Source organism: Argentina silus (assembly GCF_951799395.1).
Source record: "Argentina silus genome assembly, chromosome: 3".
In the NCBI taxonomy this organism is placed as follows: Eukaryota; Metazoa; Chordata; class Actinopteri; order Argentiniformes; family Argentinidae; genus Argentina; species Argentina silus.
In genome coordinates this window covers 1523671-1542078 of record NC_139657.1, presented here as the reverse complement: position 1 = coordinate 1542078, position 18408 = coordinate 1523671, and the positions used below count along the sequence as shown (strand labels likewise).

The 18408-nt window shown below is 47.2% G+C and overlaps 1 protein-coding gene across 1 annotated transcript; it reads left to right on the top strand.

Annotated features, from left to right (window-relative positions):
- Positions 1-817: 817 nt before the first annotated feature.
- On the top strand, positions 818-18376 carry LOC310801585 (1-phosphatidylinositol 4,5-bisphosphate phosphodiesterase gamma-2-like; the record flags this gene model as incomplete). Its single annotated transcript, XM_083665651.1, has 32 exons — positions 818-1076; positions 1219-1365; positions 1706-1799; positions 1997-2038; positions 2683-2767; positions 3027-3110; positions 3739-3779; positions 4188-4251; positions 4893-4961; positions 5246-5364; positions 5861-5946; positions 6774-6891; positions 7262-7430; positions 7621-7716; positions 9419-9505; positions 9717-9886; positions 10049-10249; positions 10412-10531; positions 11176-11356; positions 11636-11692; positions 12096-12205; positions 12362-12458; positions 12576-12642; positions 13104-13276; positions 13737-13839; positions 13937-14140; positions 14634-14767; positions 15393-15504; positions 16452-16619; positions 16715-16803; positions 16936-17132; positions 17323-18376. The coding sequence occupies 32 exons, from the start codon at positions 818-820 to the stop codon at positions 17366-17368; spliced, it is 3789 nt and encodes a 1262-aa protein (XP_083521777.1). The 3' UTR covers positions 17369-18376.
- Positions 18377-18408: the final 32 nt, after the last annotated feature.

Sequence of the window (18408 nt, the reverse complement as noted above, 5' to 3'; positions counted from 1 at the left end):
ACTTCTATTAGGTGTGGTAATGACTTCTATTGGGTGTGGTAATGACAGTATACTTACTTATATGACTTACAGTATACTTACTTATATGACTTACAGTATGGGGCCTCCTTTCCTTTGCTGAGAGAAGGACAGAGAGAGAGAGAGAGAGAGAGAGAGAGAGAGAGAGAGAGAGAAGGAGAGGCCCTTTCTCGATCTTTAAAAAAAACATTTTTTTCACTTTTTCCACTCACTTCCTTCTCAAAAACCATTTGAGGAGAATATCTAAGGAGGAGGAACCTAAAACCTAAAAGAACCGTCAGAAAATACAGAAAATACAGAAAATACAGATAATACAGATAATACAGATAATACAGCCCCCCATGTGGCTGGCAACCTGACTGACTGGAGGCCACCAAATAAGGTATTTTGTATTTGAATGTATTTGAATGTACTGTGTTTGAATGTACTGTGTTTGAATGTACTGTGTTTGAATGTACTGTATTTCAATGTACTGTATTTCAATGTACTGTATTTAAGTGTACTGTATTTAAGTGTACTGTGTTTCCTGGTTTTCACCCTCCTCTCACATGGTGGCCTAGTTGGGGCTGGAGCACAGCCTGCCACAGCTTCCACAGAAAGGTGATGGGTTTAGGTGTTAGATACATGCTTTATATAGAATAAAGTAGGCCATGACCATATCCTGTGTTTGTAAGTGTGTGGGTGTGTGTGTTTCTGTGTGTGTGTGTGTGTGTGTCACAAAGGGCAGGGCTAGTGCTTTTGGGACTATCCCATTGGTCCCATTATGTTCTGCAACATGTTTATTGGACTATTTGAAGCCATGTCTGGTACGGGTAGCTCCGCCCTCTCTTCTCCCCTCCCCCGCTCCCCCGCTCCCCCGCTCCAGCAGTCCCTACCAGTTATCAGATACGCCCGGAACAAAGAAATGTGTCAAACTTTTGAGAGAATCAAGATGGACCTGAAGATGGGCGTGGACCTGACGGTGTTTGGCAAGAAGGTTGTGCGCTGTAATATGACCGTCACCATGGAGACCAGGCAGGTGACCTGGACTGGCGTCGAGCACACGATGAAAGGTGTCGGTGAGTAACCTTTGACTTTTAACCTTGACCCTGACCTTAAACCTGACATTGATCCTAAACCCTGACCCCTAACCCCTGCACCCTAGACAATATCCATTTCTGGTTAGATGTAGTGACCCCTGCCCCACCCTCTCTGTTTCAGTGGACCTGTTTGAGATCAGGGAGATTCGTCCGGGGAGGAACTCGAAGGACTTTGAGCGGTTCAAAGACAAAATCAAACACGAGGAGAACACCTGCTTCACCATCTTCTACGGCTCCGAGTTTGTACTCAACACTCTGAGCTTGGGGGGTAAGTGTGTGTGTCTGTGTGTGTGTGTGTGTCCCCGTGTGTGTGTGTGTGTGTGTGTGTGTGTGTGTGTGTGTATATGTATAGAATGGAGAGAATAGTGTGTACAGCACTATACGGGTCATTCTACAGAAATTGCATCCACGTAGAGGTGGTGGTGCCAGGCGGGCAGCCGAGGTGGAGGAGCGGAGTGATCGTGCAGGGGTTTGGGGGCTGACCATTGTGTAATCGTGTGTGTGTGTGTAATCAAGCCTGTGTAATCGTGTGTGTGTGTGTGTGTGTGTGTGTGTGTGTGTGTGTTGAAGAACCAAGCCTGTGTAATCATGTGTGTGTTGATTGACAGCTGACTCTGAGGACGTTGCAAACAAATGGATGAAAGGCCTGGAGTTACTGAGACAGGAGACACTGGCGGCCCCCACACCAGACCTCATATTGAGGTACACACACACACACACACACACACACACACACACACACACACACACACACTCACACCTAGACTCCCCACCACACACACACACACACACTTACACCTAGCCCCCCCCCCCCCTCCCACACACACCCCAATACAATACTGTACACACCCATGTAAAGTGGAATACTCACAGTGACCCCATTGTTCTTTGGTTTCCAGCTGGTTGAGGAAACAAATGTACAAAGTAACAGGAAAGAACAGGTAATGTTGTCCTCTCTCTCCACCGCTCTGGCCTGGCTAGTTTGAGCATTGAAGCCATGTTATATGATACAAGCATTATTCCACTTCAACACAGTACATATGTGTCTAGGAGTCCAGCCAAGGATCTGCAGACCAGAGAGAACATTATCTAATTAATGATAATTCATAATTGATGGTTATGGAAGGCAGAGTGTGGTAGTCAGGAAGCAGCTTGTTGTTGGTAGGCGTGACGGTCTGCACTGTGACTGTTTGCTAGATGTACAGTATAAGTTTAAGGCATATCAGACCTCTACAGCTTCTTCATCCAAGTGCTGAGTTTATCTCTCAGAGCACCTGGTGCAACATAAGGGGCTATATTTTAATGGTGTAAAAAATGGCGGCGGTAGCGCTAAGTGTGTCTGAAATATGAATGTTATTTTCAGGTCCTCTGTGGCTCAGTTGGTAGAGCATGGCGCTAACAACGCTTAGGTTGTGGGTTCGATTCCTGCTGGGACCATATATACTGGAATGTATGCGCTCACTGCAATGGAAGTCGCTTTGGATGAAAGTGTCAGCTAAATGACGTGTATATAATATAAACTCCATAACATTACTCACCATCATCCCCATTCTAGCTCTCCACATCACACATCCGTCCTCCCCAGTATCTCTCTGAAGAAGCTCCAGTCTCTCCTGCCACAGCTCAACTACGAGGTCCCCAGCAGACACTCTCTCTTGAAGAAGTTCTCCGTACGTACATCCAGTCCTCTTCATCCTCATCCTCATCTCACATCCTACACACACACTCACTGGCTGTACAGTTCTAAACCTGGGGGAAAATTGTGTCAAATGCTTTCATATTTGAGTAGATTATAATGACAGTATTAATGCAACAAAACAAACGTTTTTATGCATTTATTCCTGTAAAGCACATTGTACATTGTGCTACTGTATTCTATACCTACAGGCTAATGTGATTTGAACGGTCTTCTTCTGTTGTTTTCCCCAGCAAATCGGAGCCAGCAAAGATGGCCTGAAGAGCCTTGAACAGTTTCATGAATTCTACAATATTCTCATGTTTGAGCAGAAAGAAGTGAGTCAACTCCTGTGTGCTGTACTACTCTCCTTTCTAGACGGTGTTCAGTCTAGACAAACGCTGAACACAGAGCACAGTCTCAGTGGGATGTTCAGTCTAGAGTCTAGACAAACGCTGAACACAGAGCACAGTCTCAGTGTGATGTTCAGTCTAGACAAACGCTGAACACAGAGCACAGTCTCAGTGGGATGTTCAGTCTAGACAAACGCTGAACACAGAGCACAGTCTCAGTGGGATGTTTCAGTCTAGACAAACGCTGAACACAGAGCACAGTCTCAGTGTGATGTTCAGTCTAGACAAACGCTGAACACAGAGCACAGTCTCAGTGTGATGTTCGTCAGCAACTGGGAGGGGAGGCTGGTGGAGGTAGAAATCAGAGGACGGGCTCATTGTGATGCAGGAACGGAATGAGGAATGGTATCAAACACACGTTCCATGCATTACAATGATTGTCATGCTGAAATATAGCCCATTGAAGGTACGTTTCACACCTTTGGGTCACAATGTTGGTCAAATGACAGGGCAGACTTTGTGTGGTAGAAAATCCCAGAATGAGGTGACAGAAAGTTCAGTGATAGCTGCTTCCACCCTTCCACATGTGTCTTATGTTAATATTTTTAATCAGATCCTTGAGGAGTTTAAAGGGAAGTCATGGTTCACCAAGGGGTGAGTCTTTATCTATCTCTCTCTCTCTCTCTCTCTCTCTCTCTCTCTCTCTGTCAATGAAACATTCATTGCAGGGGAGGCTGGTGGAAGTAGAAATCGGAGGATGGCCTCATTGTAATCCATGGAATGGAATGAGGAACGGTGTCAAACACGTGTGAATGGTATGCTAATTTACAATGAACCAGTCCTCCATTTCTACCTCCACCAGCCTCCACTAATTCAGTGTCCCTCAACCACAACCACAATATATACTGTACTCACCTCCCCTTGTGAATATCTGAAAGCTTGAATCTTCTCTTGGACTGTACAGAGATATAAGAAACAGTTGTATTGCAGTTGTAAGGAGTGTAGAATGGTCAGCCCTGCTGTAGGCTGTCTGTAGTGTATCTGTGCTCTTCTCTCCTGCAGTAGTATAGATAAGCATGATGCTCCTGCAGTTCTTCTCCAAGACTTCCGCCTTGACCAGCAGACGGTAAGATCCATCTACCAATCACATTTCAACTTCAACAGGTTAACTGTCTTTGTCACAACATCTCTCTGTCTCTGTCTCTTCCTCCCTCTCCCTCTCTCTATGTCTCTGTCTCTTCCTCCCTCTCCCTCTCTCTATGTCTCTGTCTCTTCCTCCCTCTCCCTCTCTCTATGTCTCTGTCTCTTCCTCCCTCTCCCTCTCTCTATGTCTCTTCCTCCCTCTCCCTCTCTCTATGTCTCTGTCTCTTCCTCCCTCTCCCTCTCTCTATGTCTCTTCCTCCCTCTCCCTCTCTCTATGTCTCTGTCTCTTCCTCCCTCTCCCTCTCTCTATGTCTCTTCCTCCCTCTCCCTCTCTCTATGTCTCTGTCTCTTCCTCCCTCTTCCTCCCTCTCTCTATGTCTGTCTCTGTTTCTTCCTCCCTCTCCTCCCCCCCCTCTCCTCATTCTCTCTCTCTCTCTTTTTTCTCTTTCTCTCTCTCACACTGATGAGTTTATGTGTGGGTATAAACACAGAATGTAAGGAGCCAGTCTTCCTCTTATTCTTCCTGCTGTTGTTCCAGTCACTCATGATCTCTCTCTCTCTCTCTCCCTCTCTCTCTCTAATCTCCCCCCCCATCCCACACGCCTCCATCTCTCCCTATCTCAGGAGTCGTGGGCCAGTGATCTGACCAAATTCACAGATGACACCATGAAGACTGACCTCACTGTCAGCGAGGTAACAATGTTGATGGTGGTCTAGTTTAATTAGTGGTCTGGGTTAGTTTGTGGTGTGTGTGTGTGTGTGTGTGTGTGTGCTGAGTGTGTGTGTGTGTGTGTTTGCACACACACACACACCTCCACACACACACCTAGACCATAGTGATTGGTCTATCTGGAGACAATAGTATGTACACTACTGTATATGTATGACACGACTTACAGTAGGCTCTCTCTGCCCTCTCTCTCTATCTGTCTCTATCTCTCTCTCTATTTCTCCCCCCCCCCCCCCCCTTCTTTCAGTTCTTGAGTTTCCTCTTCTCTAAAGAGAACTCTATCTGGGATGAGAAGTACTCAGAGGTGTCCAGCCTGGATATGAACAACCCTCTGTCCCACTACTGGATCAACTCCTCACACAATACGTCAGTACCGCCACCTAACACAGACATGCAGTACTACACAATACATCAGTACCGCCACCTAACACAGACATGCAGTACTACACAATACATCAGTACCGCCACCTAACACAGACATACAGTACTACACAATACATCAGTACCGCCACCTAACACAGTACTACACAATACATGCCATTTAGAATGTAAAACATTTTTTAAACATGCTCCACCTATTTCAGGCCTCCAAATCAATGTTGAAACCGATTTGAAAAAATAAAACTTTGAATTAAAGCTGAGAATCTCTATTTTTACCGTTTTATCGTTTGAGTTCAAATCCAAACTGTTGGAGTAGAGCTAAAAGAAGACTGAATGCTTCCTCCTTCCAATACTTATGTCTGTAAAGTACATGTGATTACATGTGATTACATTTGATTGTGATTCTGAACACAGAAAATGTTGTTTGTGATTTGTCTGCATGATGCATTTCCTGTATTGACCCGTGATGCGCTTCCTGCAGGTACCTGACAGGAGACCAGTTTAAGAGTGAGTCGTCTACGGAGGCCTACGCCCGCTGCCTGCGTCTCGGCTGCCGCTGTGTTGAGTGTGAGTAGGCCATAGAGTTATAGACACTAGAGGAGTCTCTCCTCTAAATTAACTGTGATTATATGGGCAGCGCCATGTCGTCAACTTTCTTGATCTTCTGTGATTTGAGTGACCGTAAATCAAATATTTGTGACCCACTGCCACCTGCTTTGAATCAAATATTTGTGACCCACTGCCACCTGCAGTGTCTCAGGACAGTTATTTATTGGCACCACTAGATGGCGCCATTCACCTGAAAGTGTCTTACAATATATAGATAAACCTATTCAACTTGTTGCACTCTAGTTGACTAAAAGCTGAGAATCTCTACTTCAACCTCATAATAATTGTTAGATTTCAAATCCTGTTGTAGTATAGAGCTAAAAGATGACAAAATGCTTCCTCTTTCCAATACTTATGGAGGGCACTAGAGGGCGCTGCATATAGATAAACCTATTGAAGAAGGTCATGCATGCTTTCCCAGCTGATAGCACTCTAGATGACTACATAGTACCCCTAACCTGAACCCTAACCCCTCATGATGATGTCACCAATGCAACAATTGGGAGAGATAGCAAGTGCCTTCTCTAGGACTATAACTCTATGGATTACACTTATACCTCAAACCTCAAGACTCTTCCCAATACAACACCTCACACATTAACTTGAACACTGATGTTGTGCTGCGTGGATGACATTAAAATGTAATCCATACTGTGAGTTATTGGTTACAATAAAAAAATACTGTCAATAAACCTTTTTATTTATTGATCATGTTGTATTGATAATATTGATTATGTTGTATTGATAATATTGATTATGTTGTATTGATCATGTTGTGTTCTTAGTGGACTGCTGGGACGGTCCTGGGGAGCCAATCATATCCCACGGTAGGACCAGGACCACCAAGATCAAGTTTGAGGATGTCGTCAAAGTTATCAACGAGCATGCCTTTGTTACATCTGAGTGAGTCGCACGCACGCACGCACGCACGCACGCACGCACGCACGCACGCACGCACGCACGCACGCACGCACGCACGCACGCACGCACGCACACACACACACACACACACACACACACACAACCAGAAAATAAAATGGACAAACTAACAGACGAAGACAGACACATACACATAACAACACACATGTGCAAACACACATTCACACCCACACGCACATACACATTCGACACAACATTTAGCACAATTTTGTGGGAATTCCCAAAGTGGAGAATATTGGGGAATATTTTTGGGGTCTATCAGATGCTCTTCATGAAGTATTTTTTTAAAGGTTTCGAATGTTGAGTAAATGTTGTGGTGTTGTTGTTCCTGTAGTTACCCTCTGGTGCTGTCCATCGAGGAGCACTGTGGCATCGAGCAGCAGCGTCAGATGGCTGCCATCTTTAGAAAAGTCTTCCAGGACAAGCTGCTGATGGAGCCTGTCGAGCTCAGGGAAGAGCAGCTGCCCTCCCCTACACAGCTCAGGGGCAAGATCATAATCAAGGTGTGTGTGTGTGTGTGTGTGTGTGTGTGTGTGTGTGTGTGTGTGTGTGTGTGTGTCTGTGTGCGTGTGCGTGTGTGTGTGTGTGTGTGTATATTTAGAGTGTATTTAGTCTCATGTTGTCCTTGTGTTCCATGTTAATCCATCAGTATAAATGCATGTGTGGTTGTCACTCTGTCTCTGTCCCCTGCAGCATAAGAAGTTCAGTGTGGAGGGGGGCTTCTCCCAGAAGGACGTCAGGAAGGGAGAGAAGCAGGGAGTTCTTCAGATCTGGGACCCAGTGGATCAGGTAGTGTGGATGGTGGCCATCCTGTCCCTCTAGAGGACTTCAAATCTCTGTCTGGAGCTACTGGGGGTGCATGTAGATCAATTGAGGCTGGTGGAGGTAGAAATCGAAGGACTGGCTCATGGTAATGCATGGAATGGAATAAGGAATGGCATCAAACACATGTTTTTCTGTTCCATGCATTATAATGAGCCTGTCCTCTGATTTCTACCTCCGCCAGCCTGCACTGATGTAAATAAACAAATGTATCTTTCATAGATATTAGAACGGGGGAGAGCATCACTCCATTTTGTCACTTTACTCATAACTAAGCCATATTAGTGTTTGTCTCTGTAGCGTTATGTATATAATATCTGCCATTTAACTGATGCTTTTATCCAAAGTGACTTACATTGCAGTGAGTGCATACATTTCAGTTTATATGGTCCTAGCAGGAATCAAACCCACAACTTAAGCGTTGCCAGCGCCATGCTCTACCAACTGAGCCACAGAGGACCACAGAGGACCATGTTATGTGGATTGTTATGTGGATCGTCACCTTGGTGGAAAGCTTATGTGAACCTGAGAGCAAAGCCGCCGGGAGCTGGTGCTATGGTAGTGCTATGGTGGTGCTATGGTAGTGCTATGGTGGTGCTATGGTAGTGCTATGGTAGTGCTATGGTAGTGCTATGGTGGTGCTATGGTAGTGCTATGCTCCTGGTAGGGTCACCCATGGCGGTAAGGTCAAGGGAGAAGGTCAAGGTCCCAGGCAAAGCATGATCCAAGAAGACCCCAATGGCAGAGCAGGAGGAAGAGGATGGACCAAGAAGACCTCAACGGCAGAGCAGGCGGAAGAGGATGGACCAAGAAGACCCCAACGGCTAACAACCAGGACCATCTATGGACCTCGCTCCACCGGCCAAAGCACCTGTAGAACACAGGATGGTTCCATGCTTCTGAAGGACGCAGACAGTCAACGTCAATGCTAGAAAGAACATTTTGATTTACTACAACATTTGGGAACCAATTGTACCAGAAGACAAAATCAAAGTAATCCCACAGCATCCCGTGGAGGACTCTCTTGGGAACCCACCAACCGTGACGGAACTGCAACAAGCCATTAAACAACTCAAAGCTAACAAAGCCAGTGGACCTGATGGTATACCAGCGGTTTACCAAACCAGTGGCCACCAGTTGTCCCTGAAACTCCATCAGTTTATCCTCCTTCTCTGGGATATGGAAGCCATTATTACCACCTTCAAGAAAAGTGACAAATCCATCTGTGGAAACTACTACCCTGCTGTCCATCACAAGGAAGATCCTGGCCCAGATCCCAGAGCCACAGAGGACCACTCTATGAAGGTACCCTGAAGACCACCCTCAAGAAAGGTGACGTCAACAGCAGGAATTTGGAAGTAAAGACAACAAACCTGCCTGGCCGGGCAACATCATGCATCCCAAGGCACAAGGCTTGTTGAAGATCAGTGCCAAAAAAACAAGCAATTTGGAAGATACAACGTATGGAGAAACCGGCTAACTCTGAACTCCAAGCCCCCTACCTATTCTCACTGTGGCAGAACTTGTGCATCCAGGATTGGGCTCCTCAGTCACCTTCGTACACACAAAGCCTGCTTGTCGTAACCCTCAAGGGACTACCAAGGAGGATGTGTTTATGGTTCTGATGGTTGCCAACTGCTCTGACGTGTGTCCGTTTGTCTGTCCGTAGCGATGGAACATGCACGACTGTGTGATCTCAGACGACAAGCTGTACTATGCAGAGGAGGAGGAGGAGGAAGAGGAGGAGAGGAGGAAGGTAGGCCAGAGAGAGTATGACAGTCGTAATCATAGTAAACTAAATGTTATTGTCATTGTGATGTTAATTTATTCCACCCTGCTGCTTCCTTCCCTTCTCCTCTCTTCCTCCTGCTCCCTCTCCCATCCCTCTCTTCTTTCCCTCCCACTCCCTTTCTCCCTCCTCTCCCTCTCCCTCTCCCTTTCCCCTCCCCTCTTTCTCCCGCTCCCAGTCTCCTGAGCTCCACTACTCCGAGCAGTGGTTCCATGGTCGTATGAGGGAGGGCCGTCAGACCGCCGAACGTCAGCTGCAGGAGTTCTGTGCCGAGTCGGGGGGCCGCGACGGAACCTTCCTGGTCCGAGAGAGCGACACCTTCGTGACAGACTCCACTCTCTCCTTCTGGTGCGCTTTTACTTTACTTTACTTTATTGTACTCTACTGAGGCTTACCTGACAGATTCGTGTGTGTGTGTGTGTGTGTGTGTGGATTTGATGTGTGTAATTGATGTGTGTGTGTGTGTGTGTGTGTGTGTATGTTTTGATGTGTGTGTTTGTTGTCTCCCAGGCGTAGTGGGAGGGTCCGGCACTGTCGTCTCCGTTCCGGCTCCGAGGATGGCCACACCTACTACTTCCTGACCGACAACCTCCACTTCCCCAGCGTGTACGCTCTGATCCAGCACTACCGGGAGAACCCCCTGCGCTGCCACGACTTCGACCTGCGCCTCACCGACGCCGTGCCGCGGCCTAACCCACACCTCCAGGAGGGGCGAGTTAGACACACACACGTCACAAATGCATGCACACAGACACTCAGACACACACACACGCACGCACACACACACACACACACACACGCACGCACCAAAGCACACACACACACACACACATGCACACACTTATTGTGTGTGTGTGATGTTGTGGTCCCCAGGTGGTTCTATAGTAACCTGAGTCGAGGAGAGGCAGAGGACAACTTGTCGAGAATCCCCCGGGACGGAGCCTTCCTCATCAGACAGAGAGAGGGGACTGACTCCTACGCGATCACCTTCAGGTGAACTACACCCTACTACCCCCTACACTACACCATACTACCCCCTACACTACACCCTACTACCCTCGTTTACCCTCTACTCTCCCCTCTACACCCTACTACCCCCTACACTACACCCTACTACCCCCTACACTCCACCCTACTACCCCCTACACTCCACCCTACTACCCCCTACACTCCACCCTACTACCCCCTACACTCCACCCTACTACCCCCTACACTACACCCTACTACCCCCTACACTCCACCCTACTACCCCCTACACTACACCCTACTACCCCCTACACTACACCCTACTACCCTCGTTTACCCTCTACTCTCTCCTCTACACCCTACTACCCCCTACACTACACCCTACTACCCCCTACACTCCACCCTACTACCCCCTACACTACACCCTACTACCCCCTACACTACCCCCTACTACCCCCTACACTACACCCTACTACCCCCTACACTACACCCTACTACCCCCTACACGACACCCTACTACCCCCTACACTACCCCCTACTACCCTAGTATAGCTTTCAGTTACAGCTCAAAATATTGTAGGCTTTTTGAGAACACATGGTCAAATAATAACAGCAATAATATAAAGCAGTTGTTCTCTGTTCTAAACATTGTTGTGTTCTTCCTCCTGCAGAGGGGATGGGAAGGTGAAACACTGCCGGATCCAGAAGGACGGTTCTGTGTTCGTTCTGGGAACCACCACAGAGTTCGAGAGTCTGGTGGAACTGGTCAACTACTTCCGTAAGAAGCCTCTGTACCGCAAGATCAAACTACGTTACCCAGTCACCCCGGAACTGGTCAACCGCTTCAGCACGGTGAGAGGAGGGGCACTATGGGAGGCGGGAGAGAGAGAGAGAGAGGGGGGGGGGGGGGGGGGGGGGGGGCGAGAGAGAGAAGAGAGAGAGGGGGGGAGAGAGAGAGAGAGAGAGAGAGGGGGGGGAGAGAGAGAGAGAGAGAGAGGGAGAGAGAAGAGAGACAGAGAGAGAGAGCGAGAGCGGGAGAGACAGACAGACCTATTGCTTTTGAGAAATGTATATTACAAGAGATAATGTTTGAAATGTAGTTGTTTTCTTCTCGTGTGTTTCTCTGTTTAGGAGAGAGGCTGTTCCTCGCTGACCTACGTGGAACCTAACGAGATCGAGCCGTCGCTGGTGAGAGCTCTCATCAGACGTCTCAATGTGCTCCTTTAGTGGAGATATTTGGTGTATTTTTTTGCTATGCTATTGAAGTCCAGTATGTGTATCATTCTTTGTAGTTGCACTGTACAGAATGGGCAGAATCCTACAACTCAAGATCCACTCACTTAACTTAAATCATTGCGCACATTTCCCATTGACATCAAGGCAAGATTATTGAGTTACTTTACACCAGCGGATCTCAAGTTAGAATTTCACGCTCTGTGATCAAATCAAGTCAAATGATATTGAAAGTGCATTTCAAATGTATATTTTGTGTTCATACTGTGTGTGTGTGTGTGTGTGTGTGTGTGTGTGTGTATACTGTATGTGTGTGTGTGTGTGTGTGTGTGTGTGTGTGTGTGTGTGTGTGTCCCAGCCCCAGAGCACAGTGAAAGCCTTGTACGACTACAGAGCTATGAGACCAGATGAGCTGTCGTTCTGCAAGGGAGCTCAGATCCACAACGTGTCCAAAGATGGAGACGGATGGTGAGCTTTACTTTACCTGACTCTGAGCAAAGACACACACACACACACACACACACACACACACACACACACACACACACACACACACACACACACACACACACACCCACACACACACACCCACACTAACCAGTCCCTCTCTGCTGCCCCCTGCAGGTGGAAAGGGGACTACGGGGGAAAGCTGCAGCTGTTCTTCCCAGCTAACTACGTGGAGGAGGTGTCCAACAATGTCAAGGCTCAACCCAAGGATGAGGTACAGAGTAGTATGTTGTTACACAATCAGCAAAGACCAACATCACAACATAATCATTGAGTTGACGTTCCTAGTTTGGCTCATTCATGGTGTGTATGACGAGGTCTAATGTTCCAGGACCTGGAGGACAACCCTCTGGGTGACCTGTGCAAGGGCGTGATCGACATCACCAAGTGTAACGTTTGTGAGTGTTGAATACATTGAATTGAATACATTACCTGCCATTGAATACATTACCTGCACAGTGAATACATTACCTGCACAGTGAATACATTACCTGCCATTGAATACATTACTTGCACATTGAATACATTACCTGCACAGTGAATAGATTGCCTGCACAGTGAATAGATTACCTGCACATTGAATACATTACCTGCCATTGAATACATTACCTGCCATTACACATACTGAACTTCAACCACACCTAGTTGTTTGATATGAGATGAATTCAACCCTGGGTTGAAATAGTATTTGTATTTTTTGTACAAATGTATGATTTGGATTTCTTTGTTTTCTTGGTATCGTCAGTGTATTAGTATTTATAGCTGTAGTGATCATTTAACATTCTAAGTACAAATGTTATAAACACCCTCCCTCCCCCCCACTCCCCTCCTTCCCATCCACCTCCCTCCCCCCCACCAGTACGGTCGGGGAAGAATGGGAAGTCTCACGTGCTGACCCTCCAGATGAGTGACCAGGACGGTCAGCATTTTGACCTGGCCACAGAGTCTCTGGAGGAGCTGTTTGAATGGTACCAGGTGGCCTGGGACATCACCCAGAGGGAGATCAACAAGCAGTTCAACAAGGAGCTAGAGGTTTGGAATCATAAACATAGAACTCTCTTCACTTCATTCTATTTCTATGTTTTTAGCCCCAGATATGTAACTCATACTGTGCTGCATGGCCCTCCTAAAGCCAACAGCATATTTGCATATTACAACTGTATATTTTATCTAAAAGCAAATGTGGAAAATGGGTTTAGCTGCCATCGTTCAAAACATCACAAACCATCATAACCTTAGTTCACTCTTACGTCCTCTACGTAGAGAAAAGAGCCTCACGCACCCTGTCTCTGCTTCCAAGTGGAATAGGTTTTAATAGGTGCATCGTTTCGGTCAAAACCTTTGTAAAACGTATTACACTGCATGTGGAGCCTCCTTTTTATAAGCCTAGTCTGTTTTTTCCAACACACCTGTCACACCTGTCGAATAGAGAATACAGGTGTGCTTTTAAGTCACCCACCCCCCCCACCCACCCTCCCACCCACCCCCACAGATCAAGGCGCAGTCGGAAGTGGAGTTGAAAGAGGAGATTGCCAAGGAGATGTCAGACCTGGTTGTCTACTGTCAGCCTCGCAGCAAGGAGAAGGACCGCTTTGGTACGACACACACACACACACACACACACACATTTATAAATCAACATCTTTCATAATCATTACATATCATTACATAACATATAATTACATTTCCCAGACAACTACGGCTATGAAGAGATCCGCTCCTTCGTGGAGAACAAGACTCCCGGTAAGAACCGAACGACGGACTTCCTGCATTACAACCGTAAGGCCCTGAGTCGTATCTACCCTAAATGCCAGCGTGTGGACTCCTCCAACTACGACCCCTACCCACTGTGGGCCTGCGGCTGCCACATGGTGGCGCTCAACTTCCAGACTGCAGGTTAGTAGAATGGCCACATGGTGGTGCTCGACTTCCAGACTGCAGGTTAGTAGAATGGCCACATGGTGGGGCTAGACTTCCAGACTGTAGGGTAGTAGGCTGGTGTTATATACAGTAAATAAAGATTATTGTGGGAGGGAGAGAGGGTGGGAGAGATGAGGAGAGGAGAGGAGAGGAGAGGAGAGGAGAGGAGAGGAGAGGAGAGGAGAGGAGAGGAGAGGAGAGGAGAGGAGAGGAGAGGAGAGGAGAGGAGAGGAGAGGGGAGGAGAAAGCTGTGTTGTTCATATAAAGACAGATTATGATGTGTTTGTGTGTGAGCCATATACTGTAGATAGGTCCTCTGTGGACCATATATACAGAAAAATGTATGCACTCACTGCAATGTAAGTCGCTTTTGATTTTTTTTAAAAAGTCGCTTTTGAAAAGCTAAATGGCATATATAGATAGACTGGGTCCACCTCTAGTGTTATAATTTTGTGGTTTGTGTCCTCAGATAAGTACACCCAGCTCAACAGCTCTCTCTTCAGTCTAAACGGGCGCACAGGTTACGTGCTGCAGCCAGAGATGATGCGTGCAGACAGCTACGAGCTGGAAAAGAAACATGTCAAGTTCAATATAGACGTCAGAGTAAGAACCCAAATGCCTACTCACCTACTACACTACATCTCACCTCAACTTACCTCTGCCCAACTCACCTCACCTCACCTCAACTCACCTCAACTTACCTCACCTCACCTCACCTCCGCCCAACTCACCTCCGCCCAACTCACCTCCGCCTAACTCACCTCACCTCTGCCCAACTCACCTCACCTCAACTTACCTCACCTCACCTCACCTCACCTCACCTCACCTCACCTCCGCCCAACTCACCTCCGCCTAACTCACCTCACCTCTGCCCAACTCACCTCACCTCAACTTACCTCCGCCCAACTCCGCCCAACTCCGCCCAACTCCCTATCATTTCTATGACGACCCCCAGCTCAGCCCAGACCAGTCCTACCTCTTCAGCACAGTGACAACATTTGTCTTTAAGAAGAAGAAGAAGATTCATCTTTGGTTCTTAGTTTTCAACTACAGAACGTGTTTTATTGTCATTATTACCCTGCTTGAGTAACTATATTTGACTACCCCTTCTATTTTTTTTGGAGGTCTCTCTAACATTGTATCAATGCTTTGATGCTGTTCTTCTGCACGGTCTGACCAGCAGTGATGTTGACGTTACTCAGTAAGTGCACTCTGCTGCCCCCTGCAGGTGATTGCTGCCAGGCATCTTCCTAAACCGGGCCGCAGCATCGCGAGTCCTTTCGTGGAGATCGAGCTGTGTGGACATACGGAGGACAGCAAGTTCAAGACCGTCGTCTACCGTAAGGAGAGGGAGAGAGAAAGAGGGTGGAGGGATGGAGGGGAGGGATGGAGAGGGGACGGAAAGAGGGGATGGAAGGAGAATGGATATACACTCACTGAACACTTTATTAGGAACACCTGTACACCTTGAGGTGGTGTAATGGTGTGGGGAATGTTTTCTTGGCACACTTTGGTCCCGTTAATACCAATCAATCATCGCTTGAATGCCACAGCCTATTTGAGTATTGTTGTTGACCATGTGCATCCCTTCATGGCCATAATTTACCCATCTTCTAATGGTTACTTCCAGCATGATAATGCACCATGTCACAAAGCAAAAGTTGTCTCAAACTGGTTTCATGAACATGACAATGAGTTCAGGGTTCTTCAGTGGCCTTCCTAGTCACCGGATCTGAATCCAATAGAACATCTTTGGGATGTGGTAGAACGGGAGGTTCACAGATCCTTGAAAGTGCACCTGAAAAATCTGCAGGAATTGTGTGATGTCATCATGGACCAGAATCTCAAAGGAATGTTTCCAACATCTTGTGGAATCAATATATAGGGGAATTTTCATGGGTATATTTAATTTAGAATGTTATTTATTTCCTTTACATAACTACAATTCAATCTTAAGCAAATATTAATGTCAGTTATTTATTTTATGACTTGTCAGCTGTCGCCAGAGTAACATAGGTCCTACATAAAATTTAGCCTGGGGATAGGGAATCTAACTTTTGGGGCTTAAAGTAAGTCAGTCTTAATGTTTATGCAACTGTTTATGGGTAACTACAATTAGACTAGTCTTGTAGCTCGGCCCATAGACCAGTCTTAATTAAGTTTATGCAACTGGCCCCAGATCAGTGTAGATTGGGAAGAGAAGACAGTGGGAGGAAGCCAGTTTAGACCATTGAGACGCACCTTGTGTGTGTATTTGTGTTGGTAAAGGCGTGTGTATTTCCCTCAGGTGATAATGGTCTGAACCCAGTCTGGAAGGCCCCGTCAGAGCCAGTCATATTCCCAGTGTACGAGCCTGAGCTCACCTTCCTACGCTTCGTAGTCAACGAGGAGGATATGTTCTCTGACCCCAACTTCCTGGCTCAGGCTACCTTCCCTGTCAAAGGCATCCGCTCAGGTAGGACACACACACACACACACACACACACACACACACACACACACACACACACACACACACACACAGATTCACTGTATTCTGTGTTTTGACAGGCTACCGTTCAGTTCCTCTGAAGAACGGCTTCAGTGAGAACATTGAGCTGGCATCTCTACTGGTCTACATTGATGTTCAGCGGGTGGAGGTGAGACACACACACACACACACACACACACACACACACACACACACACACACACACACACACACACACACACACACCGGACTTGACGTGTGTGTGTGTGATAGTGAGCCTATGTCTCTGTATCTCACTCAGAAAGCAGAGGAGGAGCTCTACTCGTCCTCCAGCCAGTTGCGGAAGAGGCAGGCGGAGCTAGGCAATGAGCTGTTCCTGTACGACACCCACTCCAGCCTCAACCGCTCCGCCCTCCCACAGTGCCGGGATGACCTCATGAGGGAGTTCAGCACCAACGAGAAACAGCTGAGGAGGATCCAGGACACCTGCAAACAGAAGTAAGGCCAGAGAGAGAGAAATGAAGATGATGAAGGTGATGATGATGATTATGATGATTGTGATGATGATGATGATGATGAGGATGGTGATTGTGATGATGATGATGATGACTGTGATGATCATCATCATCGTCATCATCATCATCATATTGTTAGTTATTGGTCTTGACCATCCTCTCTTCTGTTTCAGGATAAAGGAGAAGAAAATCAACAACAGCAAGTTCTATTCCCCATAGGGTGGCTCACAACCTCTCTTCTGTCCTGTGCGTCCGTCAAAAGCTTCCCTTCCTCCTCTTCTGTGCGTCAGCCAAATGCTTCCCCACCAAGGCATGTCTAAGTGGAACTACAGACGTGTTGTTCCCCCACTCACCTCCCTAAAACTCAGTCTTCAGTCTGACCAGGTTCCTGTCCAGAAACAACCTCTGGCCCCTTTAGGACACTGGTGTAGATCTGAAAGGTTGAGGATGGATTCACCAAGATGATAGTCTAAATATAGATCTGACAGGTTTGGGATAGATTTAACAGGATGATAGTCTCAGTAGCTCCACTGACAGGCTTAGTGGAGTATTGCAGTACCTATATAACCCTCCTAGATCTACACCAGGGGAGGCTGGTGGAGGTAGAAATCGGAGGACGGGCTTATTGTAAATCTTGGAATGGAATGAGGAATAGTATTGTGTGTTCGATACCATTCCTCATTCCATTCCATGCATTACAATGAGCCCGTCCTCCAACCTCTACCTCCCCCAGCCTCCCCTAATCTACACAAGTGTCTAGGGCCAGGGAGGACGTTCACCCGATGGTGGTGATTCAGCTCCACCTGCCTCGCTGGGCTGACCGCTCCGTTGTATCAACTCAGCTCCACCTGCCTCGCTGGGCTGACCGCCCCGTTGTATCAACTCAGCTCCAGGGCCTCAGCGGTCGCAGTCATTCCCCCGAAGGCCAGAAGAAGACCATGCGTTCATCCGATTGGCTGATGCCATCCCAGCTCATAGGAAGTCCCGCCCCTCATGCTGTCACCAGGGCGATGAAGGGGACAGACAGCAGTCTCCTCCCGCGCTGTGACTCTATAGATCTGTTTCTGTCACCAGGGCGATGAAGGGGACAGACAGCAGTCTCCTCCCGCGCTGTGACTCTATAGATCTGTTTCTGCTCCTTATGCTGTTCTGGCATAGTTGATGTGTTTGTTCATTGTTTGCATTATGGTTTTTTTTGTTATGATTGTTTATGAAATGGCTGATAGGATGAGCAGTTGATGAGCAACATTTAAGTTATA